This window comes from Erythrolamprus reginae, chromosome 10, assembly GCF_031021105.1.
Source record: "Erythrolamprus reginae isolate rEryReg1 chromosome 10, rEryReg1.hap1, whole genome shotgun sequence".
In the NCBI taxonomy this organism is placed as follows: domain Eukaryota; kingdom Metazoa; phylum Chordata; class Lepidosauria; order Squamata; family Dipsadidae; genus Erythrolamprus; species Erythrolamprus reginae.
The window spans coordinates 1,854,701-1,880,306 of NC_091959.1; the positions used below are offsets into that span (position 1 = coordinate 1,854,701).

Below are 25,606 nucleotides of genomic sequence, written 5' to 3' on the forward strand. Positions count from 1 at the left end.
TACTTGGGAGTTATATTGTGTTCCCTTTATTTTTTTGAGCAGTATACACACACACACACACATACACATATACAGATATACAGATATACATATACATACATGCATGTATGCATATATATTTATGTATATATACATACTTAAACACACAGACATACACACACAAACCATTCTCGGAGCAACAGAAGCCAATAACTTCAGCCTGAAGGTGGTGAATGTAATTTCAGCGAAACGTAGTTCCTTAAATGTTGAGTGTTGTTTGTTTTTGTCTGTCTTTTGAAAAATAATAAAAAATATATTTTTAAAAAGAAACATCACAAAGACACTCAAAATATTACACGGGTTTTTCCCCATGTAATATTTTGAGTGTATTTGCAACGTTTACATATACATATACATACATATATACATACTTGTGTGAGTGTGTGTATTGTCCTCAAAGCACATCCACGAGCTCAGATGATGGAAGAACACTTTCAAGTTAAATCTGGCTGAATCAGTCCTGAACCTCTGAAATTCTGCACAACTGACTTGGGAGAAGGCACGTCCAACCCTGTAACAGCCTGGTCATTTTAAGGATGTGTCTTACTTAACTCAGAGGTCATTAAGCAAAGCCCCCAAATTCAGTCTAACGAGGAGACAGTAATTCTCTGATCAAACAAAGGCAGTGGGAAAGAAATCCTTAAATATATAAAAAAAATATGTGTGTGTGTGTTTACCTTTTGGAGCCTAAGGTATAACTGCTCTTTGCTGCTGAGAGAGGTAGGTGCAATTTGCAAGCTGTACCCCTTGATTTCAGAATTTAAAAAAACAACTCTGGATATCATTCCAATCCAACAGGCTATTCAAACCTCATGGGATTAGCATATCACATGATAAATAATTGAATTGTGTTTCCACAATAGAGAAACAACAAAACTACTATATTAAGCCTCGCAATGACAGATTGATTCCAAGGCTGCTCCCAAATAAAGATTGCTTACGTCTCAAGTCTGCAGGAAAAACAGATAATTAGATGAACTTCCGACTCGTCCCTCGTAAGCAAAACGAAGGATTAATTAGTGCCTTTCCCTCCTCTTTGAGCTCCAAAATGCAGCAACAGAAGACCAGGAAGGCTTTATTTTTTCTTTATCTCAAGAGCATCAAGACAACGTTGGTTAATAATTCTCCAAAGCGAGTAGGAATGAAGTAAGCAAACTGCCCATCCACAGACAACGACACTAACAAAACACCAAAACAAACAGACAAACCAAAATAAAACGAAGACTTTTTTTTTAATGGCTTCTTGCTAAGTCTGTGTAAACCCCCAGCTCAAATTCAACACAAGGCATGAATTTACTCAGACAAGACACTGTTGTAACCAAGAAGACAGCACTAGAAAGAAGTAATTCCACTCCATGATTAATTAATTGCATTTTATAGGCCTCCCGTCTCACTGACAAGACACATGCACTGCGCGACTTGCAAGCATAATCAAAGCTAAGATACGAGATACACATAGCAGACTGGGAAAAAACATGGACTACAATAGCCAAAATAACTCTCTCAGCAGCATATAAGGAAAATTATTATAAACCTTTTTACAGATGGTATATTCCCCCTGCTAGGTTAGCAAAGATTTACCCAACACTATCAGACACATGTTGGAAGTGTAAAAACGAAAGAGGTACTTTTTTCCGTATGTGGTGGTCACGTCCTATGATACAAAAAATCTGGAAAACAACTCCTACTTGGCTTTCAGAGATTACAAAAGAGGAAATAGAATTCACCCCGGAAGCTATGCTGTTAGGAATTTGGAGAAAACAGTACTCAAAACAAACAATGCTTCTTACAACACATATAAACACTGCAACAAGAATTGCGATAGCACAACTCTGGAAAAATATGACCAGACCCCAACGGAAGACTTAATTATAGATAAGATATTTACATGTGTGGAGATGGACGAACTCACTAACTCAATCAAGGGAAACAAAACCATGGAATCAAAACGAACATGGCAAAAATGGCATGAATGGGTTCAAAAGAGAATATAGAAATAATATAATATGAAGCAATAGTACAATTGAAACAATCTACAGCTACCTTGTAAAAAGTTTTATTTACCAGTTAGTGAACGTAATAAATATTAGAATATAAAAGTATGAAATATAATGTATATAATGGAATGTAACAGGTAAAAATCTACTATAAGAATGTTAATAGAGATGGTTTATAATCTGCAAAACAGAATAATGTGTGATTTGAATTATATGTGAAAACTTAATAAAGAAAATATTTAATAAAACATTAAACGTTAAATAAGCCAAAATTAAAGAAGTTAAAAAGGCAGGGAAAAACCCCCACCATGGGTTGGTTTTGGGGATTTTCATCCTGATCCACTAAACCACGTCCAGTAGGAAACATGTTATACACACGTATGTGCGCAGGTGTGTCCTTCACCAATATTTGGCTGCACCAAATGTTCAAGGCTTCCAAATTGCTCATGTTGTGTCCTTTAAAAAGTTTCAAGTTTTATTGGATTTATATGCCGCCCCTCTCCGAAAACTCGGGGCGGCTAACAACAATCATGAACAATATACAAAAAGATAATTTTGGGAGATGAAACCCACAACTCTTAAAAGTTGCCACGTTTGAAAACCTCTGATCAAGAATTTTGGAGCCCGTTATCATGAAAAATTTAAGTCAGCTTTTCCCATCTCTGACCCAAAGCACTCTTGTAAACGGTCAACAGGCAGTGCTTAAACAAACACCCCCCCACCACCACACCAGGGTAGGCTGATGCAGGTTTAATAACACCCCCCCCCTTTCCTTCACTGCACAATGGAAAAGGAGGCCCAAGAACATTGTTTTGCCAAAAAGAATAAGCTACAAAGGAGGGCCTAGGTCCTGCCTTACACACACACACACACACACACACACACACATTTCCGGAGCAAACCCTTAGCTACCAACTCTGCATTCTTGCAGGCCAAACAATGGGCGGTCATTAAAATACCAGCTTTTATTCTTTAAAGTCAGGAGTGGCCACTTTTATAAGACTTGTGGTGGACTTTTCAACTCCCAGAATTCCACGTCCAGCTTATGCTATGCTGGGTGGTGAGTTTGGGGGAGTTGAAATCCACCCGTCTTAAAAGTTGCCACGGTTGGACACCCTTGATCTAACTGGGAAGAATTTGCAGAGTTTTACAAAAACACTTCCCCCTTTTTTAAAGTATCTGGGATTTTCTTTCTTTCTTCCTTCCTTCCTTCCTTCCTTCCTTCCTTCCTTCCTTCCTTCCTTCTTACAACTTGTTCCACGGAAGGAATAAATGCTTGGATTTCCATAGGAATTTTTTTTTGGGGGGGGGGATGAGATGCTTAGATTCTGGACCTCTCCCTTCCTGAAGAGTTGGCAAAGGCAGCAGAAAGTGATTTTTTAAAGTTAATTAAAAAGAAAAATGTGGACGACAGGTTGACATACACGCCCCCGCAGCCTCACCGAGGCCTAAAACCTGACTTTGCCTACACAGGCAGGGCCCCCATTACAGGGACTTTGCAGGCGCCACCCAATGAATGGAGGTTAAAAATAAGCTCGGGGAAGCCGATCCAATATTTGTTGGCGAAGGAGCCTCGGCGACTGCCACCAGATACCCCCGCCAGATGCCAAGAAGGACTGCCAAACTGCAAACTACGGAGGAGGAGGCTGCTGCATCGGGAACGGGAGCCCGAGCAATGAGCTCACACCGAAACTGCAGAGTTTCGCCCTGAGCTGCCACTGGGAGCCAGACTCTTGAGGGACACGGGTCCAGGTTTCCCTCCATCAGAGAGTCCCAGAATCCAGGCTGCCCTCCCACAGGTCTATCAAGGAGGAAACCGCCCCCCTCCCTCTGCCCAGGCGAAGAGCCAGGCTGCGCACCCAACAGGTGGACGTTGTGCCTTTCCGAACCCTCGTCTTCCCTGGCACGTAAACACCCCCGTTGGAGCATGCATGTGCTGGGCGCACTGCAGGCACCTGTTTCGGAGCCCCAACAGGTGTTTCCCCACGGAAACCTCCCCGACCAGGTCTGCGAAGCAAGCGGCTGATTCAGAGCCCCGCTGGGAGTTGTCAGATCCCGTCTATCAAGACTTCTGCAAACCTGTCGGTTGGGTTTCAGGACTTGACTCCTGTGGAATTCCAGAGGAAGGAGATGTCCCGTGGGCCCACAACAACACAACCCTCCCCACACCCAACGTCTGGCCACGTGCTACCACCACACTCTTCCCCTGTCGTTCACAGCCCAGGTCACAACACAGACTGAAAAGACCTGCCGGGACCCTTCCCACCCTTTGTTATTCTGTGCTGGTTTCAATGGTGTTGGTGGGGGGAGGGGGGGGTGACGTCTGCCAACAGCTATTTCTGGAGGGGGGAGGGAGGAAGAGCCCCTCTGCATCAGCCCGGGGCCAATTTGTGGGCAGGGGGACCTGCCTTGTGAAACCCAATTGCAAAGAGGGATGCATATTTAAAATAAGAAGTTGGGGGACTGGTTCTGATTCTGCCCAGATTGCACAGGAAGGAGCCCAGAGGAAAGGCAGACCTTGACTGCTGGGGGGGAGGGGGCCAAGGGGGGGGAGATTAAGGCCGGGATCGCCTGGGGCTGGGGGTGTCAGGGGCTCAGATCCTAAATCCTCCCCCGAGGCCAGATTGACCAACAAAGCCCCAGGCTTGTCCACAAAGACTTCCTCGAGGACAACAAAAGTGCCTGGGAATGCCAGAAGGCGGGGAGGGGTCTTTTTCCTCCGGAGGAAGCGGCCTCCCACCCACCACCCACTTCCCCGCCTTGCAAAAACTCCCCCCCCCCCTCACCACACACACATACACTTTTTCAAACCCAGCACCAAGCCCGAAGCCTCCAAGCGGGGCAGCAACAGCCGCTTCTTGCAAAACTTTCCTAGCCGAGTGCCGGAGCAGGGGAGCGGGGAGGAAAGGGCCCCACAAAGACCCCTACCAGAAAGCCACTTTCCTCCCCCACGGCTGCAGGGGAGTCGGAGGGCAGGGGGGCTCCAAAGGGCCAAGCGCGCGCCCCTCTCCGGGCACCCTCCGGCCTCTGCGCGCGGGCTCTAGCGGCGGGCCCTCGGGGGGGGGGGTCTCGGCGGGGGGGGGCGGGCAAGGCGCCCCCGGGCTCTCGGGAGAGAAGGGAGGCGGCGCGGCGGGGCTCACCTTAGCGGCGGCGGAGGCGGGGGCGGCTCGGGCGGACATCTTGCCGCCTCCTCTCCCTCCTCCTCGGGCCGCGCGGGGGCTCCGCTGGTTCTCCGGGGGGCTCCGCTCGCTGCTGCCGCTGCCCGCCCGATCTCAGGCCGCGGGGGCCCGCGCCATCCCCGGCAGGCGAGCGCAGAGCGGCAGGCGGAGAGGCGGCAGGAGCCGAGCGCGCGCCCACCAACTTTGCGCCCAGTCCGGCGGCGGCGGCGCAAAGGCAGCGGCGGGCCGGGGGGCGGCGAGGGGGGCGGGCTGCCTGGCTCCGGTGCTGCCGCCGCCCCGCCTCCTCCTCCTCCTCCGGCGCCGCCTCCCCGCAAGCCCCCCCCCCTCCCTCCCCGCCGCCCTGCCCTGCGCGCGCAGCCGCCCAGCCCCGACCCGGGCCAGCCGAGCGGAGGCGGCCGAGGCGCTTTTACGCACGGCGAGCGGAGTCCCCGCCTGGAGCTCTGCTACGCCGCACCGGGGCCGGGCTGGCCGGGCTGGAGAGCGGCGGGGGGCGGCGGCGCTTCTCCCTCTCGCGGGGGGCGGAGGGGGCTCAGGGTCGCCGGGCAGAGGGAGGGGGGGCGCACCGGGCACCGAACCGCCTGTTTGCAGCCCCTGCTGCGCCTCCTGCTCTTCCTTCCCTCCCTCCTTCCTTCCTTCTTTCATTTTTCCTTCCTTTCCTTTTCCTTCTTTCTTTTCCTCCCTCCCCCAGGCTTTGCCCCCCTCCAGCTGGCATGATTATCTGCCCCCCCCCCCGCCCCAAGGCAACAAATAGAGCTCTTGGCCAGCCCAGCTCTTCCCCTGCGCTTCCCCTGCCCGCCCCTCCTCCCCAGGCCTGGCCATCTGGGCCCTCCCCCCCCCGCCCATGCCATTCGCCCATCTCCAGACCCACCTGGGCTGCGCTGGGGGTCGCCGCCCCCGCCCCCCCTCTCCTCCCAGGCGCTTTGGTTCCGGCCGCGGGAGCTGGCACGGACTGGGGCCGAGAGTTTCCTGGAGCGGGCGAGCCTATCAGCGGCCCCGGGGGGGCGGAGAGGGAGGGAGGACGGGCAGGGGGAGAGGCAGGGCAAGGCAGGAGCGCTCGGCCCGCCCGCTGTCCGTCCGCTGGGCCAAGCGTCGCCTCCGCCCAAGTTGCTCTTGGCAAACCCACTTGAGCTGCGGGCTCCCTAACCGGGATTGGCAGAAGAAGCCACAAGTTGACCGGTTGAAACCTCCCGAAGGAGACTCTTTAGTCCTCCAGATACACACACACACCGCGGAGCCCAACTTTTCTGTCCTTAAGCGAGCCGGTCGGTCATTCTGTGAATTTTGCCTGGCCTGCTCACTGCCCTTAAGTGGGTCACTGCAGCTGTAACAGGGCTGTTAAGTGGATTTGGCTTCCTCCTTGACTTCTGCTTACTAGTCCAGGGCTAGTTGGCTCTTCTATGACATGTGGACTTCAACTCCCAGAATTCCTGCACTAGCATGATTGGCTCAGGAATTCTGGGAGTTGAAGTCCACAAGTCACAGAAGCGCCAACATGGCCTGCCCCTGGACTAGGAGGTTGCAAAAGGAGATCCTGTGACCCCAGGACGCTGTGACCGCCATCAATATGGATCTATTGCCAGGGGTCTGAGTTTTGGTCACATCACCATGGGAAATGCCACAAATACGGTCATAAGTGTGAAAAATGGTCCCGAGTCACTTTTTTTAATGCCTTTCTAACTTCGAAGGGTCACTAAATGAAATTTAAATTGTTGCACACCACTGAGTCCCTGAGGAGCTGGGCGGATTATAAGTCTGGTAAATAAATGATTTTTCTGTACTTTGCCACAGCGTGGAAGGCCTTCCTGCCTCCTCAATCATCCCCACCACCACCACCCACCACCCTCCAGGCCTTAAGAACAGATGTCTCATAAACGAGATGCTGTTTGTGCAGTTGCAATAGACAACGTCCTTTCCGAGGAAGTGTGGATAATGCGTTTCTGCCAGACTTCCGAGCCCAACTTCCCACAAACTCTTCCAGGGCTGTTTTTAGGGTCCCCAAACTCTGCCCTGCCCCATAGCACCAAAGTCCAATCACAGACTTACGCTGCCCCCACCCAATCCAAATTAAGATTTGCATGGATTTAAAAAAAAAACTCTGTTAATCGTAAATTTATTCATTTATTTGTTTATTTATTTATTTGTTAGACTTTTATGACACCCCTCTGCGAGGACCTGGGGCGGCTCACAACATATAATAAAATAATGCATAACATCCCAAATCCAATTAATTAAATATAAAATCTAAAAAAACTTAAAAAAACCCAAAACCATAAAAAAAACAGCCATTCCCATTTGATCAACTTTCATTCACACATTCATCGGTCAGGGGGCAAGGATCTAATGGCCCCAAGCCTGGCGGCATAAATACAAGTCTCCAGGGGGAGCTGATTCCAGAGGGCCGGGGCCCCCACAGAGAAGGCTCTTCCTCTAGGCCCCGCCAAAGAACATTGTTTAGAGAAAGCCAACTCTCTGGAATTTGTTGGTTTTAAATTGTTTTGCACTGTTTTTAGGGGGGGGGATTATGTTATATTTATGTGTATTTGCCTGTAAGTCGCCCAGAGTCCCCTGGGAGTAGGGCGGCATATAAATCCAAATATAAATAAATAAAATATATAAGATACGGACTCTTTTGCAAAGCTTGGAAGCCAAAAGTAGAAATACAGGAATAAAACTCTGCCAATTAGGTGGGCACGGATGCCCAGCCCAACCCAGCCAAACCTGAAAGGCCTTGGACAAACGTGAGGAAGTAGAGTCCAGTTCAGCGGTGAAGCGCCACCGTCACATGTGCTTTTTCACCCTCCGCGCCAGGGGTGGGCAGCAGGCAGGACGGGGTGGAACACAGTTCCACCGGCGGAAATGAAGCTGTGTGCCCAGCTCCAACAAACCATCCTCCCATCCTCCTCCTCTTCCTCGGAAAGCAGCAGGGAGACCAGCACCGGCAGGAGATGCAGGGGGCCCATTTCCTCCCTTCTCTTTTTTCAACAGCTGATTGGCACCTGTTCACCCACCTACCCAGGCGGAGGGGGCGACCCAGGAAGGAGAGCGCGGGAAACACGAAGCACATTGTCACCCCAGCGAGCGACACTGGTGAGGTGGTAAGTCGAGGACTTAACAGTTCACTTGAACGATGACGATCGTTCAAGCCACTCCCACCTGGCCACATGGCCGCCAAGCCACTCCTACCCAGTCACATGCCCATCAAGCCACACCCACAAAATAAGCCACACCCACAGTGTGGCAGTAAAAAGTTTGGCTGACCATTACTGCTCTGCGCGTGTGCAGAAGGTTAAAAAACTTGTCTGCAGAGAGGGGCGGCATACAAATCTAATAAATAATAATAAATAATAAAAAACAAGAAAATGGCGATGCATGGGTTTCGTGGGAGGGGGCTCACACTGCCGCTGCTACCAGTTCTCTGAACCGCCTGTGGCCGCTACTACCAGTACGCCCGAACTGGTAGCATTTCCACCCTGGCCTAGTTGTGGTTAATATACGGTTGCCAGGCTGTTCAACCCGCGGAACGCAATAGGCCTAAACTTTCAAATAATCCTGCGGAGATCGTCCTGCAGCTAAATTACCCATTCCGGGAGCAAATTTAGGTCATGCTAAATTAAAGCAGACCCAGCGGCTTTTCTTCTGTTATTACAATTGCTGGAGTTTTAGTCACATTCTCCCCCCTCCCCGCTCCTCTTGCAAGCCCTGAGAAGTAAAGGCTTAGATAGAAAGGAAAGGAAAGAATAATGCTTGGACGCAGGACGCAAAATACAACCTCCCCCCCCCCCGCCTCGTTACGACACGGCCTCGTTATGATATCCAGGTAGTCCTTGAATTATAACTTCAAACCTGTTTGAAGTTAGAACAGCATTGAATTGTGGCACAGCTTTGTACGCCACCCTAAACACCGTGTTAATCCATTAGGGTTTATGGTTTTAGATTGTATATTTAATTAATTGGACCCGAAATGTTATGTATTGTTTTATTATATCTTGTGAGCCGCCCCAAGTCCTCGGAGAGTGTTGTGGTTAGCTCTGGCCCAGCTCCTGCCCCAAGGACTGTGGATGTGGGGGAGACATCCACATGCTGCAGGCCTGTTTTGCCCCCGGTGGAATCTGCTGATGAAGGCTCCTCTGACCAAGAAGACATGAGTGACAGGGAGGAGGAGAGTGGGGCAGACAGCTCCGAAGGAGATCAATTATCTAGCTCCTCCTTGGATTCAGAACAAGAGTTAATGATACAGCCACGCATGCAGAGAGCGATGCATAGGCAGCAACAACTGAGAGATTATTATCAAAGAAAATGAGGCCACCTGTGGTTGGGTGGGGCTGTGGTCATTAGTGAGGCTGCTATAAAGAGCAGCCTGTGGGTTTGGCCATTGTGGAGGATTATCTGATCTTTGTGTTTCGTGACTGCTTTGCTGCCTTTGACCTTTTGTGTGCTGATTTTCCCCCGCTTTGAAACTAACCCAGAGCAAAGTGTGTTTCACTTTGTGAAAGAAAAAGGACTGTGAATTGCCTCACAGCTGCAAGCTAAGTATCACAGAACTGATAAGGGACCAGTACAAATTACCAGTTTGTTTGGAGACGAGGGCTCTTTGCTATACCAAAAGAGGGCTTAGGTTAAGGGAATTTTCATTATCAAGAACATTGTTTTGAATTTTCAAACGTGTGTGTGTCTGAAATTGTATCTGTGTATTTTTGGGAGGAGTCTGCCAGAGAGCCCGACAGTACAGAGACGGGCGGCATAAAACAGTATTTCCCAACCTTGGCAACTTGGAAGATACTTGGACTTCAACTCCCAGAATTCCCCAGCCAGCGAATGAAGTTCAGATATCTTCAAGTTGCCAAGGTTGGAAACACTGGCATAAAAGTCCAATTAATAAATTAATTAATAAATAAAAGCCTGCAAAACTTTCTGCCTCTATTGTTTGCATGGGCCGGCTCTCTGTGAATTGCAGGGAAGGAAAGGGCTGGGTCCACCACAGGAAGCCTGCTTTGGAGCTCAGGAAGCACAAGAGGCCCCGTTTCCAGAATTCACTTTGTTTTCCAGGAGTGTTCCGATCCGAGAGTGAACATTCCTGATTTAAAAACACAAATCGGCACAGCTGGGGGGTATGTAGATTTCATAGTATCTTATGCTGGGCCTATATGTTTATCTAAATGTTTATTTATTTATCCGGGGCTGTTTCTGTTTCCAAAACAGTGGAGAAACAGGGAGAAACAAAATGTTTCCATTTTATTCTTATTTTTAATCTTTGGAAGGGAGAGTTAGATAGGCGGTTAGAGCAAGTGTTTTTCAACCAGGCTAGCTGGGGAATTCTGGAAGTCAAAGCCACCCATCTTAAAGTTTGCTGATTGGGGAATTCTGGGGATTTGAAGTTCATTCATCCATCCATCCATCCATCCATCCATTCATTCATTCATTCATTCATTCATTCATTCATTTATTTTATTTATTTATTGGATTTGTATGCCGCCCCTCTCTGCAGACTCGGGGCGGCTAACAACAATGATAAAAACAGCATGTAACAATCCAATAATAAAACAACTAAAAAACCCTTATTATAAAACCAAACATACACACAAACTTACCATGCATAAATTGTAATGGCCTAGGGGGAAGGAATATCTCAACTCCCCCATGCCTGGCGGTATAAGTGAGTCTTGAGTCTTGAGCTCACTGGCTAGGGCAGGGGGAGGCAAAGTGGGCTCTTCTATGATTTGTGGACTTTAACTCCCAGAATTCCTAAGCCAATCAGGCTAGCTCAGGAATTCTGGGAGTTGAAGTCCACATATCATAGAAGAGCCAAATTTGCCGACCCGTGGGCTAAGGAATTTTGGGAATGGAAGTCCGGGCATCTTCAAGCATGCCGGCCGGGGAATTCTGAGAGCTGAATCCACCAACAAAACTCGAGTTTGCTTTGAATGCAGGCCGATTGCTGTGTTGCACCAACACTCATCTGTGGTGCATTTAATTTAGGCTTCCGGTTTGGACCGGGGCTGCTGCAGAGGCTTCGGGACGGGGCTCTGTCTCCGAGGCCACCTTCACCCCTCCAAAGGTCGCCCCCAGCGATCGGATCGGGCCCGGATGGACTGATCCTACAAAAGGGGGTTCTCCTGTACCCGAGGGGCTGTCGCTGAGGCTCTGAAGGGAAAGGGTCACCCCGCGGCTTTGGAGAGCGGAGAACCGAGCCTCTATCTTAGAGGCATCGGCCATTGCAGCCCGACCTCACCAGTGGGAAGCAAAGAAGACAAGAAGAAGAAGAAAAGAATTTCGTTATATTTTCATCATTACGGGGGGCGGGGAAAGAACTTCGTTATAATTTAATTGAGCGACATATAAATGCAATAAATAAATAACTAAATAAATAATGCTTGCTGTACTGAATCAACCTGGATAAACTCATCGAATCCTCTGAACCTGGGCTCTTTTTTTTTTTTTTTTTGCACCATATATGCTTTCCCAAATATGCCCATGTTACACCAACACTCCGCAGTCTGCATTGGTTGCCGGTCAGTTTCCGGTCACAATTCAAAGTGTTGGTTATGACCTATAAAGCCCTTCATGGCACCAGACCAGATTATGTCAGGGACCGCCTTCTGCCGCACGAATCCCAGTGACCAGTTAGGTCCCACAGAGTGGGTCTTCTCCGGGTCCCATCAACTAAACAATGTCGCTTGGCGGGACCCAGGGGAAGAGCCTTCTCTGTGGCGGCCCCGGCCCTCTGGAACCAACTCCCCCCAGAGATTAGGATTGCCCCCACCCTCCTTGCCTTTCGTAAGCTACTTAAAACCCACCTCTGCCGTCAGGCATGGGGGAATTGAGATCCTCTTTCCCTCTAGACCTTTACAATTCTATGCATGGTATGTATGTTTGGTTTTTATATTAATGGGTTTTTAATCGTTTTAGTATTGGATTACTATTGTACACTGTTTTATTGTTGCTGTTAGCTGCCCCGAGTCTCCAGAGAGGGGAGGTATACAAATCCAATCAATCAATCAATCAATCAATAATAAATAAATAAATAAATAAATAAATATCCTGATCCAGAAATGAGTCAGCTCTATCTATCCGAGCAGGAGACTTGAACTCGGCTCATCTGCCCTGACCCTGAAGACCGGAGGTTGAAATGCCTCTAAGATGATTTTAACAAAGTTCAACCCTAATGGCCCCATTTATTGGGTTCCGTTCCTTGGTTGTTTCTGATTGGCCTTTCCTCCTCCACGGTGACCTCGGGATGGAGTTGCTGAGCTTGCTTTCAGTAAGTCTCATCTCTCCCCACCGCCCCCGCTTTGGACCCCCTCCCTGCAGACCCGGTCTTAACATTTGGCTCTTGTTCTGAGTAAAGGCCTCTCCGGGCTCTCCGACTAAGGTAACCGGATCGCCTTCTGTTCCCGGGGATCATGTTCCCGGATTTAATATTTGATGTGGCATCCTTAGCAAGAGGAGCCACCGGCATGGCTTGAAGCACAAACATCCAAGAAGCAAGCAGCCTCCCTTAGACTCCAACAGCGGCTCCAACTCGTAAAACTTTCTCCCCAGAAAAACAGACTTCTCAACCTGTCCCAGAATTGGCATCCCTCGATAAAGTTCTCCTCCATTCTTCAACAGTGTTTATCGTTAAAAAAATAATCATAGAAACATAGAAACATAGAAGACTGATGGCAGAAAAAGACCTCATGGTCCATCTAGTCTGCCCTTTTACTATTTCCTGTATTTTATCTTAGGATGGATATATGTTTATCCCAGGCATGTTCAAATTCAGTTACTGTGGATTTACCAACCACGTCTGCTGGATGTTTGTTCCAAGGATCTACCACTCTTTCAGTGAAATAATATTTTCTCACGTTGCTTTTGATCTTTCCCCCAACTAACTTCAGATTGTGTCCCCTTGTTTTTGTGTTCACTTTCCTATTAAAAACACTTCCCTCCTGGACCTTATTTAACCCTTTAACATATTTAAGTGTTTCGATCATGTCCCCCCTTTTCCTTCTGTCTTCCAGACTAGACAGATGGAGTCCATTAAGTCTTTCCTGATACGTTTTATGCTTAAGACCTTCCACCATTCTTGTAGCCCGTCTTTGGACCCGTTCAATTTTGTCCATATCTTTTTGTAGGTGAGGTCTCCAGAACTGAACACAGTACAGTATTCCAAATGTGGTCTCACCAGCACTCTCTATAAGGGGATCACAATCTCCCTCTTCCTGCTTGTGATACCTCTAGCTATGCAGCCAAGCATCCTACTTGCTTTTCCTACTGCCCAACCACACTGCTCACCCATTTTGAGGCTGTCAGAAATCACTACCCCTAAATCCTTCTCTTCTGAGGTTTTTTGCTAACACAGAACTGCCAGTGCAATACTCAGATTGAGGATAAAGATGGGCCCCCCATTCTCCTGGTAGCTCTAAATGCTGACACGTATTGGAATGCATTGAAAGATTCTTAGAATTCAGCTTTAAAAATAAAAACTAAAAAAACAGTTAAATGGAAATGTTTGGGGCCACTCCTAAATTTTGCCAAGCAGGAATTAGCTTCAGGGCCAGAACGAATGGTTTCTCTATTGAGGCTACACTATCAAAATTTAAAATTAGCAGTTAATGTTAACGAGAGACCTGCAAAAGATAGCCCCCCCCCCCTCTAGGATTGTGAGGCAGACCCTCCAAGTCCAGGTTAATTTGTATATGACTGTGGTTTAAATGTATGACTGTGAGTGTATGGTTTTTTAAAATGGGTTTTGTAGATTGCTAATGGGGCTTTAAGATTATTTGACATTGGACTTTTTAAATCTGTTATTGTATTTTGCATTTTTAAAAATATGTTGTAAGCTGCCCTGAGTCCTTGGAGAAGGGCGGCATATAAGTCCGATAAATAAATACGGTAAATTAAACAAAGTTGAATAAATAAATAAATAAATTCATCCAGCAAGAAGGCTCCCTTCATCCAGGCTAAGCTACGTTAAGACTATAATGGCTGCTTGAAGATGGATGGACTTCAAGGGCCAGAATTCTACCAACCCTTGAGAAGTTAGCATCTACTCCAGGGATGTCCAACCCTGGCAATTTTTTAAGATCCGTGGACTTTCAATTCCCAGAATTCTCCCATCTTTTGGGAGATGGCTGGATGGGAAATTTGGTGAGTTGAAGTCCACCTGTTTTCAAGGTTGAGAAACACCTCTCTGATGTCTTGTGTTTACTCTTGGTGTGGTGTATTTGTCCACCCTGGTGGTTGGTGCTTTCTCAGCCCTGGTTCATCGCAGAATCTGCTGTACAAACCCAGGCCAATGTGGGTTTCCCGAGCCAAACGAGGCGAAACCAAACAAGGGCTTAGCTGCAGGGTGCCTCCGTTCAGCCCTTGACACTGGGCCCAAACAGGAAACTTCTTGGAACTGCAATTACTGGTATCTTTATTCCACAAGGGAAACGTCGTGTGCTTCCCCTGTAATTCTAAGGAAGGAGAGAATCACTGGAGGAAGGAAATATATAAAAGAAAGGGGGGAAAATTGCAGAGCCACCAGGATCTCAGCGGATCACTTGAGCTTTCTCCGGCAGGGATGAAAATCTCGCTGAAGCTGCAGCGTGGTGTGCTAGTTTTTGTTCTCGCAGACGCAGCACAAATGTAATTTAGCGTTTAGAGCTCTGCTCCTATTAAGGGTGGCTATAATCGTCTGAGCAATTGATAAGGTGGAAGCAATTTTCTGGATCCTGAACCCGGTTTTGCAGGCCAGACAGCCGAGCTTTGATGCTCAGAATCTACACCGGGAAAGATTTTAAGGCAGCATCCACACAAAAGGGATTTATTATTTATTTATTAATCAGATTTGTATGCCGCCCCTCTCCGAAGACTCGGGGTGGCTAACAACAATATAAAAAGACAATGTAAACAAATCTAATATTAAAAACAATCTAAAAAACCCCAATTTAAAGAACCACTCATACATATAAGCATACCATGTATAAATTTTATAAGTCTAGGGGGAAGGGAAATTTCAATTCCCCCATGCCTGACGACAGAGGTGGGTTTTAAGGAGCTTGCGAGGAGGGTGGGGGCAACTCTGATATCTGGGGGGAGCTGGTTCTAGAGGGTTGGGGCCGCCACAGAGAAGGCTCTTCTCATGGGTCCCGCCAAACGACATTGCTTAGTCGACAGTACCCGGAGAAGGCCAACTCCGTGGGACCTAACCGGTCGCTGGGATTCGTGCGACAGAAGGCGGTCCCGGAGATATTCTGGTCCGATGCCATGAAGGGCTTTATAGGTCATAACCAACACTTTGAATTGTGACCGGAAATTGATCGGCAACCAATGCAGACTGCAGAGTGTTGGTGTAACATGGGCATGAGCCATTTTCCTCCCTCCAGGAAAATTTTTCACCAGACCCTATCTAACAAAATGAAAATTGGTGTAGGAAAAAAAAGTAAGGTTTTCCACTCAGGGAAGAAAAACAAAACGTATAGGTACACAGACCAGTTGAAACTTGGCTGGACGGCTGTGAGTGCAAGAGGGATCCTGGAGTCCTAGTGGACAATTACTTAAATATGAGCCAGCAATGTGCTGTAGCTGTCGAAAAAGCCAACACAATTCTAGTATCAACAGAAGGATAGAATCAACGTGGGAAGTGATACTACTGCTTTATAATGCCTTGGTACGACCACACTTGGAATACGGCATCCAGTATCGAACCATCATTAAATAAATGATCCTAAGTCAAAGACTTCCTTTACAGGATTCTCAGGAGGTGGCCTGCAGGGGTGTTTACGCACATGTTTTGGGAGTGTTCGGAAGTGCAGAAATTTTGGAAAGAGGTGCCAGAGGAAATCAATAGGCTGTTAAATATAAATTGGACGATTACCAAGGAAATGGCAGTACAGGGTTCCCTCGCTTTTCGCGGGGGATGCGTTCCGAGACCGCCCGCGAAAGTCGAATTTCCGCGAAGTAGAGATGCGGAAGTAAATACACAATTTTTGGCTATGAACAGTATCACAATTTCCCATTCCCTTAGCAACCACTTAGATTATTATTCACCAAATTAAAGTTTATTTTAAATTTTTTTTTATTAAAGGCGGACGAAAGTTTGGCGATGACATATGACATCATCGGGTGGGAAAAACCGTGGTATAGGGAAAAAACCCGCAAATTATTTTTTAATTAATATTTTTGAAAAACCGTGGTATAGACTTTTCTCGAAGTATGAACCCGCGAAAATCGAGGGAACACTGTATTAGTAAAAAGGAGTGATGTGGGAGAATTCATTTCAGAAATCACAACTCAAGGACCAACAACCTTGAAATCTACCTCTTCAAGGGGGGGGAGAGGGGAGGAGACCCTATTAAGCTTAGGTGTGTTGAATTGGTTATCTCCCCTGCCTCCGTGGTGAAGGCCCACGCCCGAGCCAAGAACCTTTCGCACACAATTATTCAGTTTTAGAATGGCAAAATGGTTGTTTCCTCCGGAATTTGGTCTCCACCCTCTCTGGAAAACCACCTCTGTCTTGGTGGCTTTTTAGTTCCAGCTGCAAACAGTCCAGATTCCTGCCTTTGGCCTGAAAGGACCAGAAGCTCCTTTTGAAGTCCAGCCGTGTTCTTCTGACTTCTTTTCAACCACTAACAGAAGGCGAAAGGGGAAGCCACTACAACCGCAATGACCAAGGAAATAATTTCCGGTGGTTTTTTTTTTCAAGCCGTTTTTAACTTCAAGTGCAATTGAAGTTAAACAAATGCAATTGAACTTCATCTTGCAATTTATTTCAAGCGGCCTGAAATGTTCTTTGTGCATGGTTGGGTCAGTTTTCACTCAGATCAACTGGGAAAACTGGGTTCCTTAGAAATGGACGATAATAGGATACCGCTTTTGCAAAATTGCTTTCCAATTTTGCTTCTTTTTTAAAAAAAATTGTCTGTTTCTCTATCTGGCCCAATTCACTCTCCTCCCTGCTTTTAAAGTCACTTTCCTTACAGATTCCAAAACTGAATGGCCGTATGGAATTGGATTCCAGAGCAGGTGAAATCCATTTGTAACTGATGGCTTTGGACAACAAGTGTGTGAGAGATCAGAGACTTGTGGAAAAAGGACAGAATGAAAAAAAAAAGTGAAGTTCATCAGTAACACTCAGGTGTAAAATTAAAGCATCTGGACAACGTTTTTTTCTTTCTTTCTTTCCTTTGGAAAGTGTTCGGAAACTTCAGATCGTGCAGAATGCAGCTGTGAGAGCAATCATGGGCTTTCCCAAGTATGCCCATGTTTCACCAACACTCCGCAGTCTGCATTGGTTGCTGATCAGTTTCCGGTCACAATTCAAAGTGTTGGTTATGACCTATAAAGCCCTTCATGGCATCGGACCAGAATATCTCCAGGACCGCCTTCTATCGCATGAATCCCAGCGACCAGTTAGGTCCCACAGAGTTGGCCTTCTCCGGGTCCCGTTGACTAAACAATGTCATTTGGCGGGACCCAGGGGAAGAGCCTTCTCTGTGGCGGCCCCGGCCCTCTGGAACCAACTCCCCCCAGAGATCAGAATTGCCCCCACCCTCCTTGTCTTTCGTAAGCTTCTCAAAACCCACCTCTGCCATCAGGCATGGGGGAATTGAAATATCTTCCCCAGGCCTATATAATTTATGTATGGTGTGTTGTGTGCATGCTTTTTAAATTATGGGTTTTTAACTTCGTATTATTAGATTTGTATTGTACATTGTTTCTATCACTGCTGCGAGCCGCCCCGAGTCTACGGAGAGGGGCGGCATACAAATTTAATAAATGAATGAATGAATGAATGAATGAATAAATAAATAAATAAATAAATAAGATTTCTAACGAAACAAGAAAGTAGTATAAAAATGGAATAAATGCCATAAATAGTGAATCTGTGGAAGAATAAGCAATAGTACCTCCAACTATTGGTGTTGTAGATGTAACAGAAAAATCTAAATCTACTTTTAATCTAAGAAGGAAGGAGACATTTTCTGTCGATCAACCCTGAAAGATTAATCAGGGGAACGGCTTCTCTCCAGAAGCTGTGGGAGTTTCAACGCTGGAGGTTTTTAAAGATTGGCCACCATTTGTTTGAAATGGTATAGGCCAGTGATGGCGAACCTATGGCACGAGTACCACAGGTGGCATGCGGAGCCATATTTGCTGGCACGCGAGCCATTGCCCTAGCTCAGCTCCAACGTGGATATATGTGCCGGCCAGCTGATTTTTGGCTCACACAGAGGCTCTGAGGGGGCATTTTTAGCTTCCAAAGAGCCTCCGGAGGGATGGGGGAGAGCATTTTTACCCTCCCCTGGCTCCAGGGAAGCCTTTGGAGCCTGGGGAGGGCCAAATACGAGCCTGCTGGGCCCACCAGGAAAACAGGGCACTTCCGGCCTCCAGAGGACCTTCAGGGGATGGGGGAAGCTGTTTCAGGCATTGATTTATGGGTGTGGGCACTCGCGCATGCATGATAGCATGCGTGCATGCTTTTTCGGCACCCGAGGGCAAAAAAGGTTCGCCATCACTGGCAAAGGGTCCCTCTTGTCTATACCTTGTCCCTTCCAGCTCTTGTTATTCTGTTTCCTTTAATTCCGAGAATACCGTTTTTATTCTGGCCTCAGCCACGGATCAAGTTCTGGGCTTTACAGAGACGTTCTTCACATGGGATTCCAATCATGCCAAGAATACCAAATCCATTTCCACATACTAATTTTTAGCTTTACTGTGTCTGAGATATTTTATTATCCGGCTGCTTTTCATCAGAGGCCATGGAAGTGGGACTCTTTCCAAATAGGTCCCTTCTCCAGAAATGGTCCATTCCGGATACAATCTCTTCTTGAAAGCATCCAGGGATGGAGCTCCCACGACTTCTGGTGGCAAGTCGTTCCACTGGTTCTCGCCCATCAGGAAAGTTCTCCTTAGTTCTAACTTGAGGGTCTCCTTGAGAAGCTTCCAAGCCTTCCTATGTTGGCTACGCTTGGCTGTTACCCCAACCCGGGTGTTAAAGCCACCGAGGTGATCTCTGCGGAACTCCACGCTTCCCACCTGCCTGCAGATCCTGGGCTCTCCTCTCTCTGCCCCTCTTTCTTCTCCGTAGGCACTGCGGATGGGGCCGATCTGCTGAGTGGGCATAACGTGTGTTCTCTCCTAAGAACCTCCCTCTCTTTCCTGGGCCGGTGCCATCAGCACAAACGCCAGGCTTCGCTCTCTCTCTCTCTCCGGAGATCGCCAGCCTTCCTCTGTCTCCGAGCCAATCTATAGTTGCTACTCTGATCTCTCCCTGATGTTGGAGAAAGGCCTGCACATTCCTGCTTGTCTGCTGCACGCCATTTAGGCTTTTATGAAAGGTCTCTTCTATTCACTTTCTGGCTGGTTCCATCACTCACAACTGCGCAAAGTTGCTGGCGGGCAGCATTTCAGAATAGAACTAGACTAGACTAGACTAGAATAGAATAACAGAGTTGGAAGGGACCTTGGAGGTCTTCTAGTCCCACCCCCTGCTTATGCAGGAAACCCTACACTACTTCAGACAGACGGTTATCCAACATCTTCTTAAAACCTTCCAGCGTGGGAGCATTCACAACTTCTGAAGGCAAATTTGATCCACTGATTAATTTTTCTAACTGTCAGGAAATTTCCCCTTAGTTCTAAGTTAATTCTCTCCTTGTTGAATTAGGAAGAAGTTGGGAAGAACTTAAGGAGAAATTAGGAAGACCTTATAGAAAACCTAAGGGGAATTTAAAGAACAACTTAGGAACAACAGGAAGAATTTAGGAATAACTTAGGAGGAACTTCTGAAGAACTTTGGAGGAACTTAAAGAGATTTTAAGAACTTAGGAAGAATTTAGGAACAATTTACGAGGAACTTAGGAAGTGCCACCTTAGGGCTCTTGAAGACGACAAGAGGAAAACAGCTTCACCTTCTTCTGCAAATTTTGGATGGTGGCCCTGAATAGTTCTACCACACTGGAGGGCCAAACCTTCTTGAAGGATGAAGGAATGGTGTTGACAATATCTGGACAAATGGCTCATTTGAAGAAGCCTGGTGCAATCTGGAAACGCTCTGGGATCTGGTGGTCCTTTTCCAGCCCAAAATATGTCAAGAATGTCTTCTTGTTAAGCCAGAAGCTTAAATGCCTTGCGCTGGATGGACACACAGGGTTGACACCAGCTTCCTTCTATCTCTGCTAGGTTTTCATTTGCACACATGACTCATTCTTATCTCGAGCCCCAGCAACTGTGTTTCCTCCTCAGACAGACTGATGAAGGAAAGGATAGGAAAGAAAGAAAGAAAGGGGAGGGAGGGAGAAAGAGATAGAAAGAGAAAAGGAAGGAAGGAAAAGAAAGAAAGAAGGAAGGAAGGATGAAGGAAAGAGAGAGAGAGAGAAAGAAAGAGAAAAAGGAAAAGAAGGAAGGAAAAGAAAGAAGGGAGGAGGGAGGGAGGGAGGAAAGGGAAAGAAAAGAAAGAAAGAGAGACAGAGAGAAACAGAGAGAGCAATAGAAAGAAAGAAGGAAGAAAAAGAAGGAAGGAAGGAAGAAGAGAAAGAAAGGAAGGAAGAAAGGAAGGAAGAAGAGAAAGAAAGAAAGAAGACTTCAGACTGTGAAAACTGTTCTTGCTCCTCTCTGGCTTTGAAGAGCTTGCAACCCAACGCAATGTTGAATTCTGCTGCCTTTGCTTGGCTGAATAGCTAGAGGTATAACAAGCAGGAAGAGGGAGATTGTGATCCCCTTATATAGAGCGCTGGTGAGACCCCATTTGGAATAATACTGTGTTCAGTTCTGGAGACCTCACCTACAAAAAGATATTGACAAAATCAAACGGGTCCAAAGACGGGCTACAAGAATGGTGAAGGTCTTAAGCATAAAACTTATCAGGAAAGGCTTCATGAACTCAATCTGCATAGTCTGGAGGACAGAAGGAAAAGGGGGGACATGATCGAAACATTTAAATATGTTCAAGGGTTAAATAAGGTTTAATAGGAAAGTGAACCCAAGAACAAGGGGACACAATCTGAGGTTACTTGGGGGAAAGATCAAAAGCAACATGAGAAAATATTATTTTACTGAAAGAGTAGTAGATCCTTGGAACAAACTTCCAGCAGACGTGGTAGATAAATCCACAGTAACTGAATTTAAACATGCCTGGGATAAACATATATCCATTGTAAGATAAAATACAGGAAATAGTATAAGGGCAGACTAGATGGACCATGAGGTCTTTTTCTGCCGTCAGACTTCTATGTTTCTATGTTTCTTTTTGTGCAAAATAAAATACAGGCTGGTTATAGTCGGTCTGGTTCTGTTTCTTAAATCCAGCTCTGTGAAATTGCTGTGAGGAGATCTATTTCCTTGGAAAAGCAGCCAACACGACTGCAGTACATACCATACAAATAAACCCACTTTTGGACTCTTCCTTTCATGGGTTTTGGCATCCTTCCTCCATCTCAAGCATGCTGGTTTAAGCAAAGGGAAGGATTTGGCAAGTCTCCCCCTGCCATCCCCACCCCCCCTTCCACTTTGGGCCATGTGACTTTTCTGTTTGAAGTCTTTCCCCCCCAAACTGCAGGCCAGCGCTTAAGCCCCGTGGAGTTTAAAATAACTTTGGAAGATCAAGGATATTGGAGGAGGGGAGCTGCAGGAAGAGAAATGAATGGATTCTGGATTGCTACCAATGGATTTGAAAACTGCAGGCAAAGTTTTAGGAGTTTCACATCTATCAGCTTAGAAATTGGGGTGTGGGGGGAGGTTAGAGACAAGAATTAAAGACGCGGTGGTAGAAACCCGATTGACAAAAAGAGACAGGGTGGCAGCGTTAGATAATTATGTAACACAGATTTAAAGGAATTTAAGACTTATGAATATGAATGCTAGAACTGGAGAAGAGACATGTAACTTGTCTATAGCTTTTTGTGGTTTTTAAAAAAATTTAGATTAAAGTTAGTTTTTGTTTCTGACTAGCTGAATTGTTAGACAGGTGGGGTTACATTATGACTGATGAAAAGCTAATAGAATTTTAGGATGTTTTATTAATTTTTTTATATAAGAAGACATATATATATATATATATATATATATATATATATATATATATATATATACTGTATATGTCACATATTTTTTTGCTGAATTTGAAAATTAAGGGAGACTAGGATAGATCTATTTTGGCCTTATTTTGGCCTCATCAGCTAGCCATACCCATATATATATATATATTTATATATTTTTGTGTCGAATCACCCTGGTGTATTGAAGGAACATCACAGCTCCTTATATATACAATCCCATGTAGGATTTGGAAATTTCTGGCGACGTTTTGATGAAACGTTGCCAGAAATTTCCAAATCCTACACGGGAAGAAACCCGAATATACCAAGACCGTCATACCTGTACCTGTGAAAATCTACGAATATATATATATGTGTGTGTGTATATATATGTCACATGTTTTTTTGCTGAATTTGAAAATTAAGGGAGACTAGGATAGATCTATTTCAGCCTTATTTTGGCCTCATCAGCTAGCCATACCCACTGGGACTTGAACCTGCAACCTTTGCCTTGTAATATATATATATATATATATATATATATATATATATATATATATATATATATATATATATATATATATATATATAGAACCCTTCCCTGGTGCAGAGCTGAAGGGATTGGATACTGTAGCCTAGAGGATAATTCTCTGCCTTACAAGGCAAAGGTTGCAGGTTCAAGTCCCAGTGGGTATGGCTAGCTGATGAGGCCAAAATAAGGCTGAAATAGATCTATCCTAGTCTCCCTTAATTTTCAAATTCAGCAAAAAAACATGTGACATATATATACACACACACATATATATATATTCGTAGATTTTCACAGGTACAGGTATGACGGTCTTGGTATATTCGGGTTTCTTCCCGTGTAGGATTTGGAAATTTCTGGCAATGTTTCATCAAAACGTCGCCAGAAATTTCCAAACCCTACACGGGAAGAAACCCGAATATACCAAGACCATCATATATATATAATAATAATAATAATAATAATAATAATAATAATAATAATAATAATTTATTGGATTTGAATGCCGCCCCTCTCTGCATTGATGTTTTGTGTGTTTTATATGTGTATTCATTTCATCTGGGCAGAACGAACTCCTTTCTCTCTGTCTTACAAGGAGCCATTTTTCAATCGCCAGAACAGTTTTGAATTTTTCCCCTTTTTTCTGTTTCATGGAACAAAACACAAGATCAGTGATCCGTGAAGAGTGAGACTCTCTAGCCTGGCTCTCCAACCGTGGCAACTTTCAGCCCGGGGGGCTTCAACTCTGGGAAACCCCTGATCTAAAGGAACATTTCTGGCATTATTTATTTATTGTTTATTTATTGTTTATTTATTGGATTTACCGGATATGCCACCCCTCTCTGAGGACTCGGGGTGGCTATATGATTCATAAAATATATGATTCATAAAATCATATACCAAACTATCCTTCCTGTTAATGACTACTTCAACGGCAGCAATACGCGAGCACGTAATAGATTCAAACTCACTCCAAACCTTACAGCCGACCTTTCCCCGTTTCTAAGTTGTCTGTAAGGGGTGTATATAAGCTATATAATACATGACCACAATACAGAGAGATTGCAGAAAAAAATGCAGAGCCTACATACAGCGAGTGGCAATTGAGTAGCCAAACAAAGAGAAACAGAGAGGGTGACTGAGAGAAATAAGCTATAAACTCTAGCTCCCTCTTGTGGCAGTCTGCAACACCTGCAGCCAATATATTGCCAACTCAACAGTTATGGACAGAGTCCTAACAAGGGTGCCCAATCTTGAATGTTAGAATGTCTAGGTAATTCAACAAACTTTAAGCAGAATAACTAGCAATGTGGGTTAGTCAGTCAATGAATCAGATTTAGTACAAAATAGAACAATATTATTATATACAAAATAGGCAAATAAACAATAGTAGTTTTTCAGTATTTCACTGAAAGAGTAGTAGATCCTTGGAACAAACTTCCAGCAGACGTGGTTGGTAAATCCACAGTAACTGAATTTAAACATGCCTGGGATAAACATAGATCCATTGTAAGATAAAATACAGGAAATAGTATATGGGCAGACTAGATGGACCATGAGGTCTTTTTCTGCCGTCAGTCTTCTATGTTTCTATGTTTCTAGTTACACAGTCCAAATATCATACACACATTTACAAACCTGGTTATCACACACAGCAAATATAAATCTCTCTAGTATAAACTCCCCCAAGAGGAACATCATTGGCTCCCTCTTGTGGCCAACCAGCAAATGACTCTTAAAGATACAGTCTTTAACTTACATAGTTAGCTTCTGTATTACAACACCCAACATAGTTACATACAGTATACTAACATTGATGAATTTAAGAGCAGTGGATTTCAACTCCACCATGTCTATGGAGACTCTCAGTCAACCAGGGCAAGAGTTCCCCAGCCAGCCAGGATCCATGGATACCAGTGATGGTTGCGTGTGTGAACAACTTGCAACGGAGCTTCGGTGTCTGCAGCAGCGTGATCTGCTTTGATCCACCAGCTCCTGCTACCCATGGCTTCTCTTCTTAATTGAACCAGACACAAATATAGTGTGGCTTTCATCAAGTAGGGAAGCCCAACAGAGCCCTTATCTCCTTATCAAAGCATCTCTCCTCCTGTTTTCATTGTCCCCCCCCCAATCCCTCTTTTCCTCCAGGGAACTTCAAAGGAGAAGCAAGCATGGAGACCAACCCCAGCCAAGCCAAACAATCAGATAAAGTCACCCAGGCAAAGCCCAGATGTATCAGCCCCACGTTGGCTCTCTTCTTGATCCAGCCGGGCTCCAATCGGCGCTATAAATCTGCATCCATGCAGAGAGCTATTGCTTTACATTTTGTGATGGCTATTTATAGGTTCGGGGAAGGGGAGGAGAATTGTAAAACCCAACAGAAAAAGGCACAGCCAGAGCACAGAGGCACCGTGCATAATTGATTTCCTGACAGGACAGGGAAGTTTTCTCCCTCTTGGAGGCCAAAAACTGAAAATCCTTCCTCCAAAGCATCATTTAATGACACCACTGATGGGCATTCCCAATAAGGTAGGAAGTGACAGGACGTAGCTTCATGGGCTTCTGGCTCATGGCACTCCTTGGAAGGCCCTCTTCCTTAAGCCCACTCCCAATGAGTTTTTCTGCAGGCAAAGGTGCCTGGAGCCAACATCTCTCTTCCTCCAGGAAATTTGGGGGTCTCAAATCAATCAGAATAGGGCTGGAAGGGGCCTTGGAGGTCTTCTAGTCCAACCCAAGCAGGAGAACCTATACCAGTGATGTTTACAAGATATAATGTGTGGTTGTGAATGAATTGGATGACTGATTTTGTTATATAGGGGATTTTAGTAGTAATTTTTAATTAATTAGATTTGTTCTTGT

At 45.8% G+C, this 25,606-nt stretch overlaps 2 protein-coding genes across 2 annotated transcripts in view; one reads left to right on the forward strand and one right to left on the reverse strand.

Moving 5' to 3' along the window:
• The window catches only part of TJP1 (tight junction protein 1), a 101,262-nt gene extending 95,846 nt beyond the window's left edge, over positions 1-5,416 (reverse strand). Inside the window, 1 exon segment of the mRNA XM_070763177.1 lies at positions 5,177-5,416. Coding sequence (XP_070619278.1) covers positions 5,177-5,215 — 39 coding nt within the window. The 5' untranslated portion in view covers positions 5,216-5,416.
• MTMR10 (myotubularin related protein 10) overlaps positions 1-25,606 on the forward strand; it is a 780,230-nt gene that overhangs the window by 340,940 nt on the left and 413,684 nt on the right. The window lies entirely within an intron of this gene.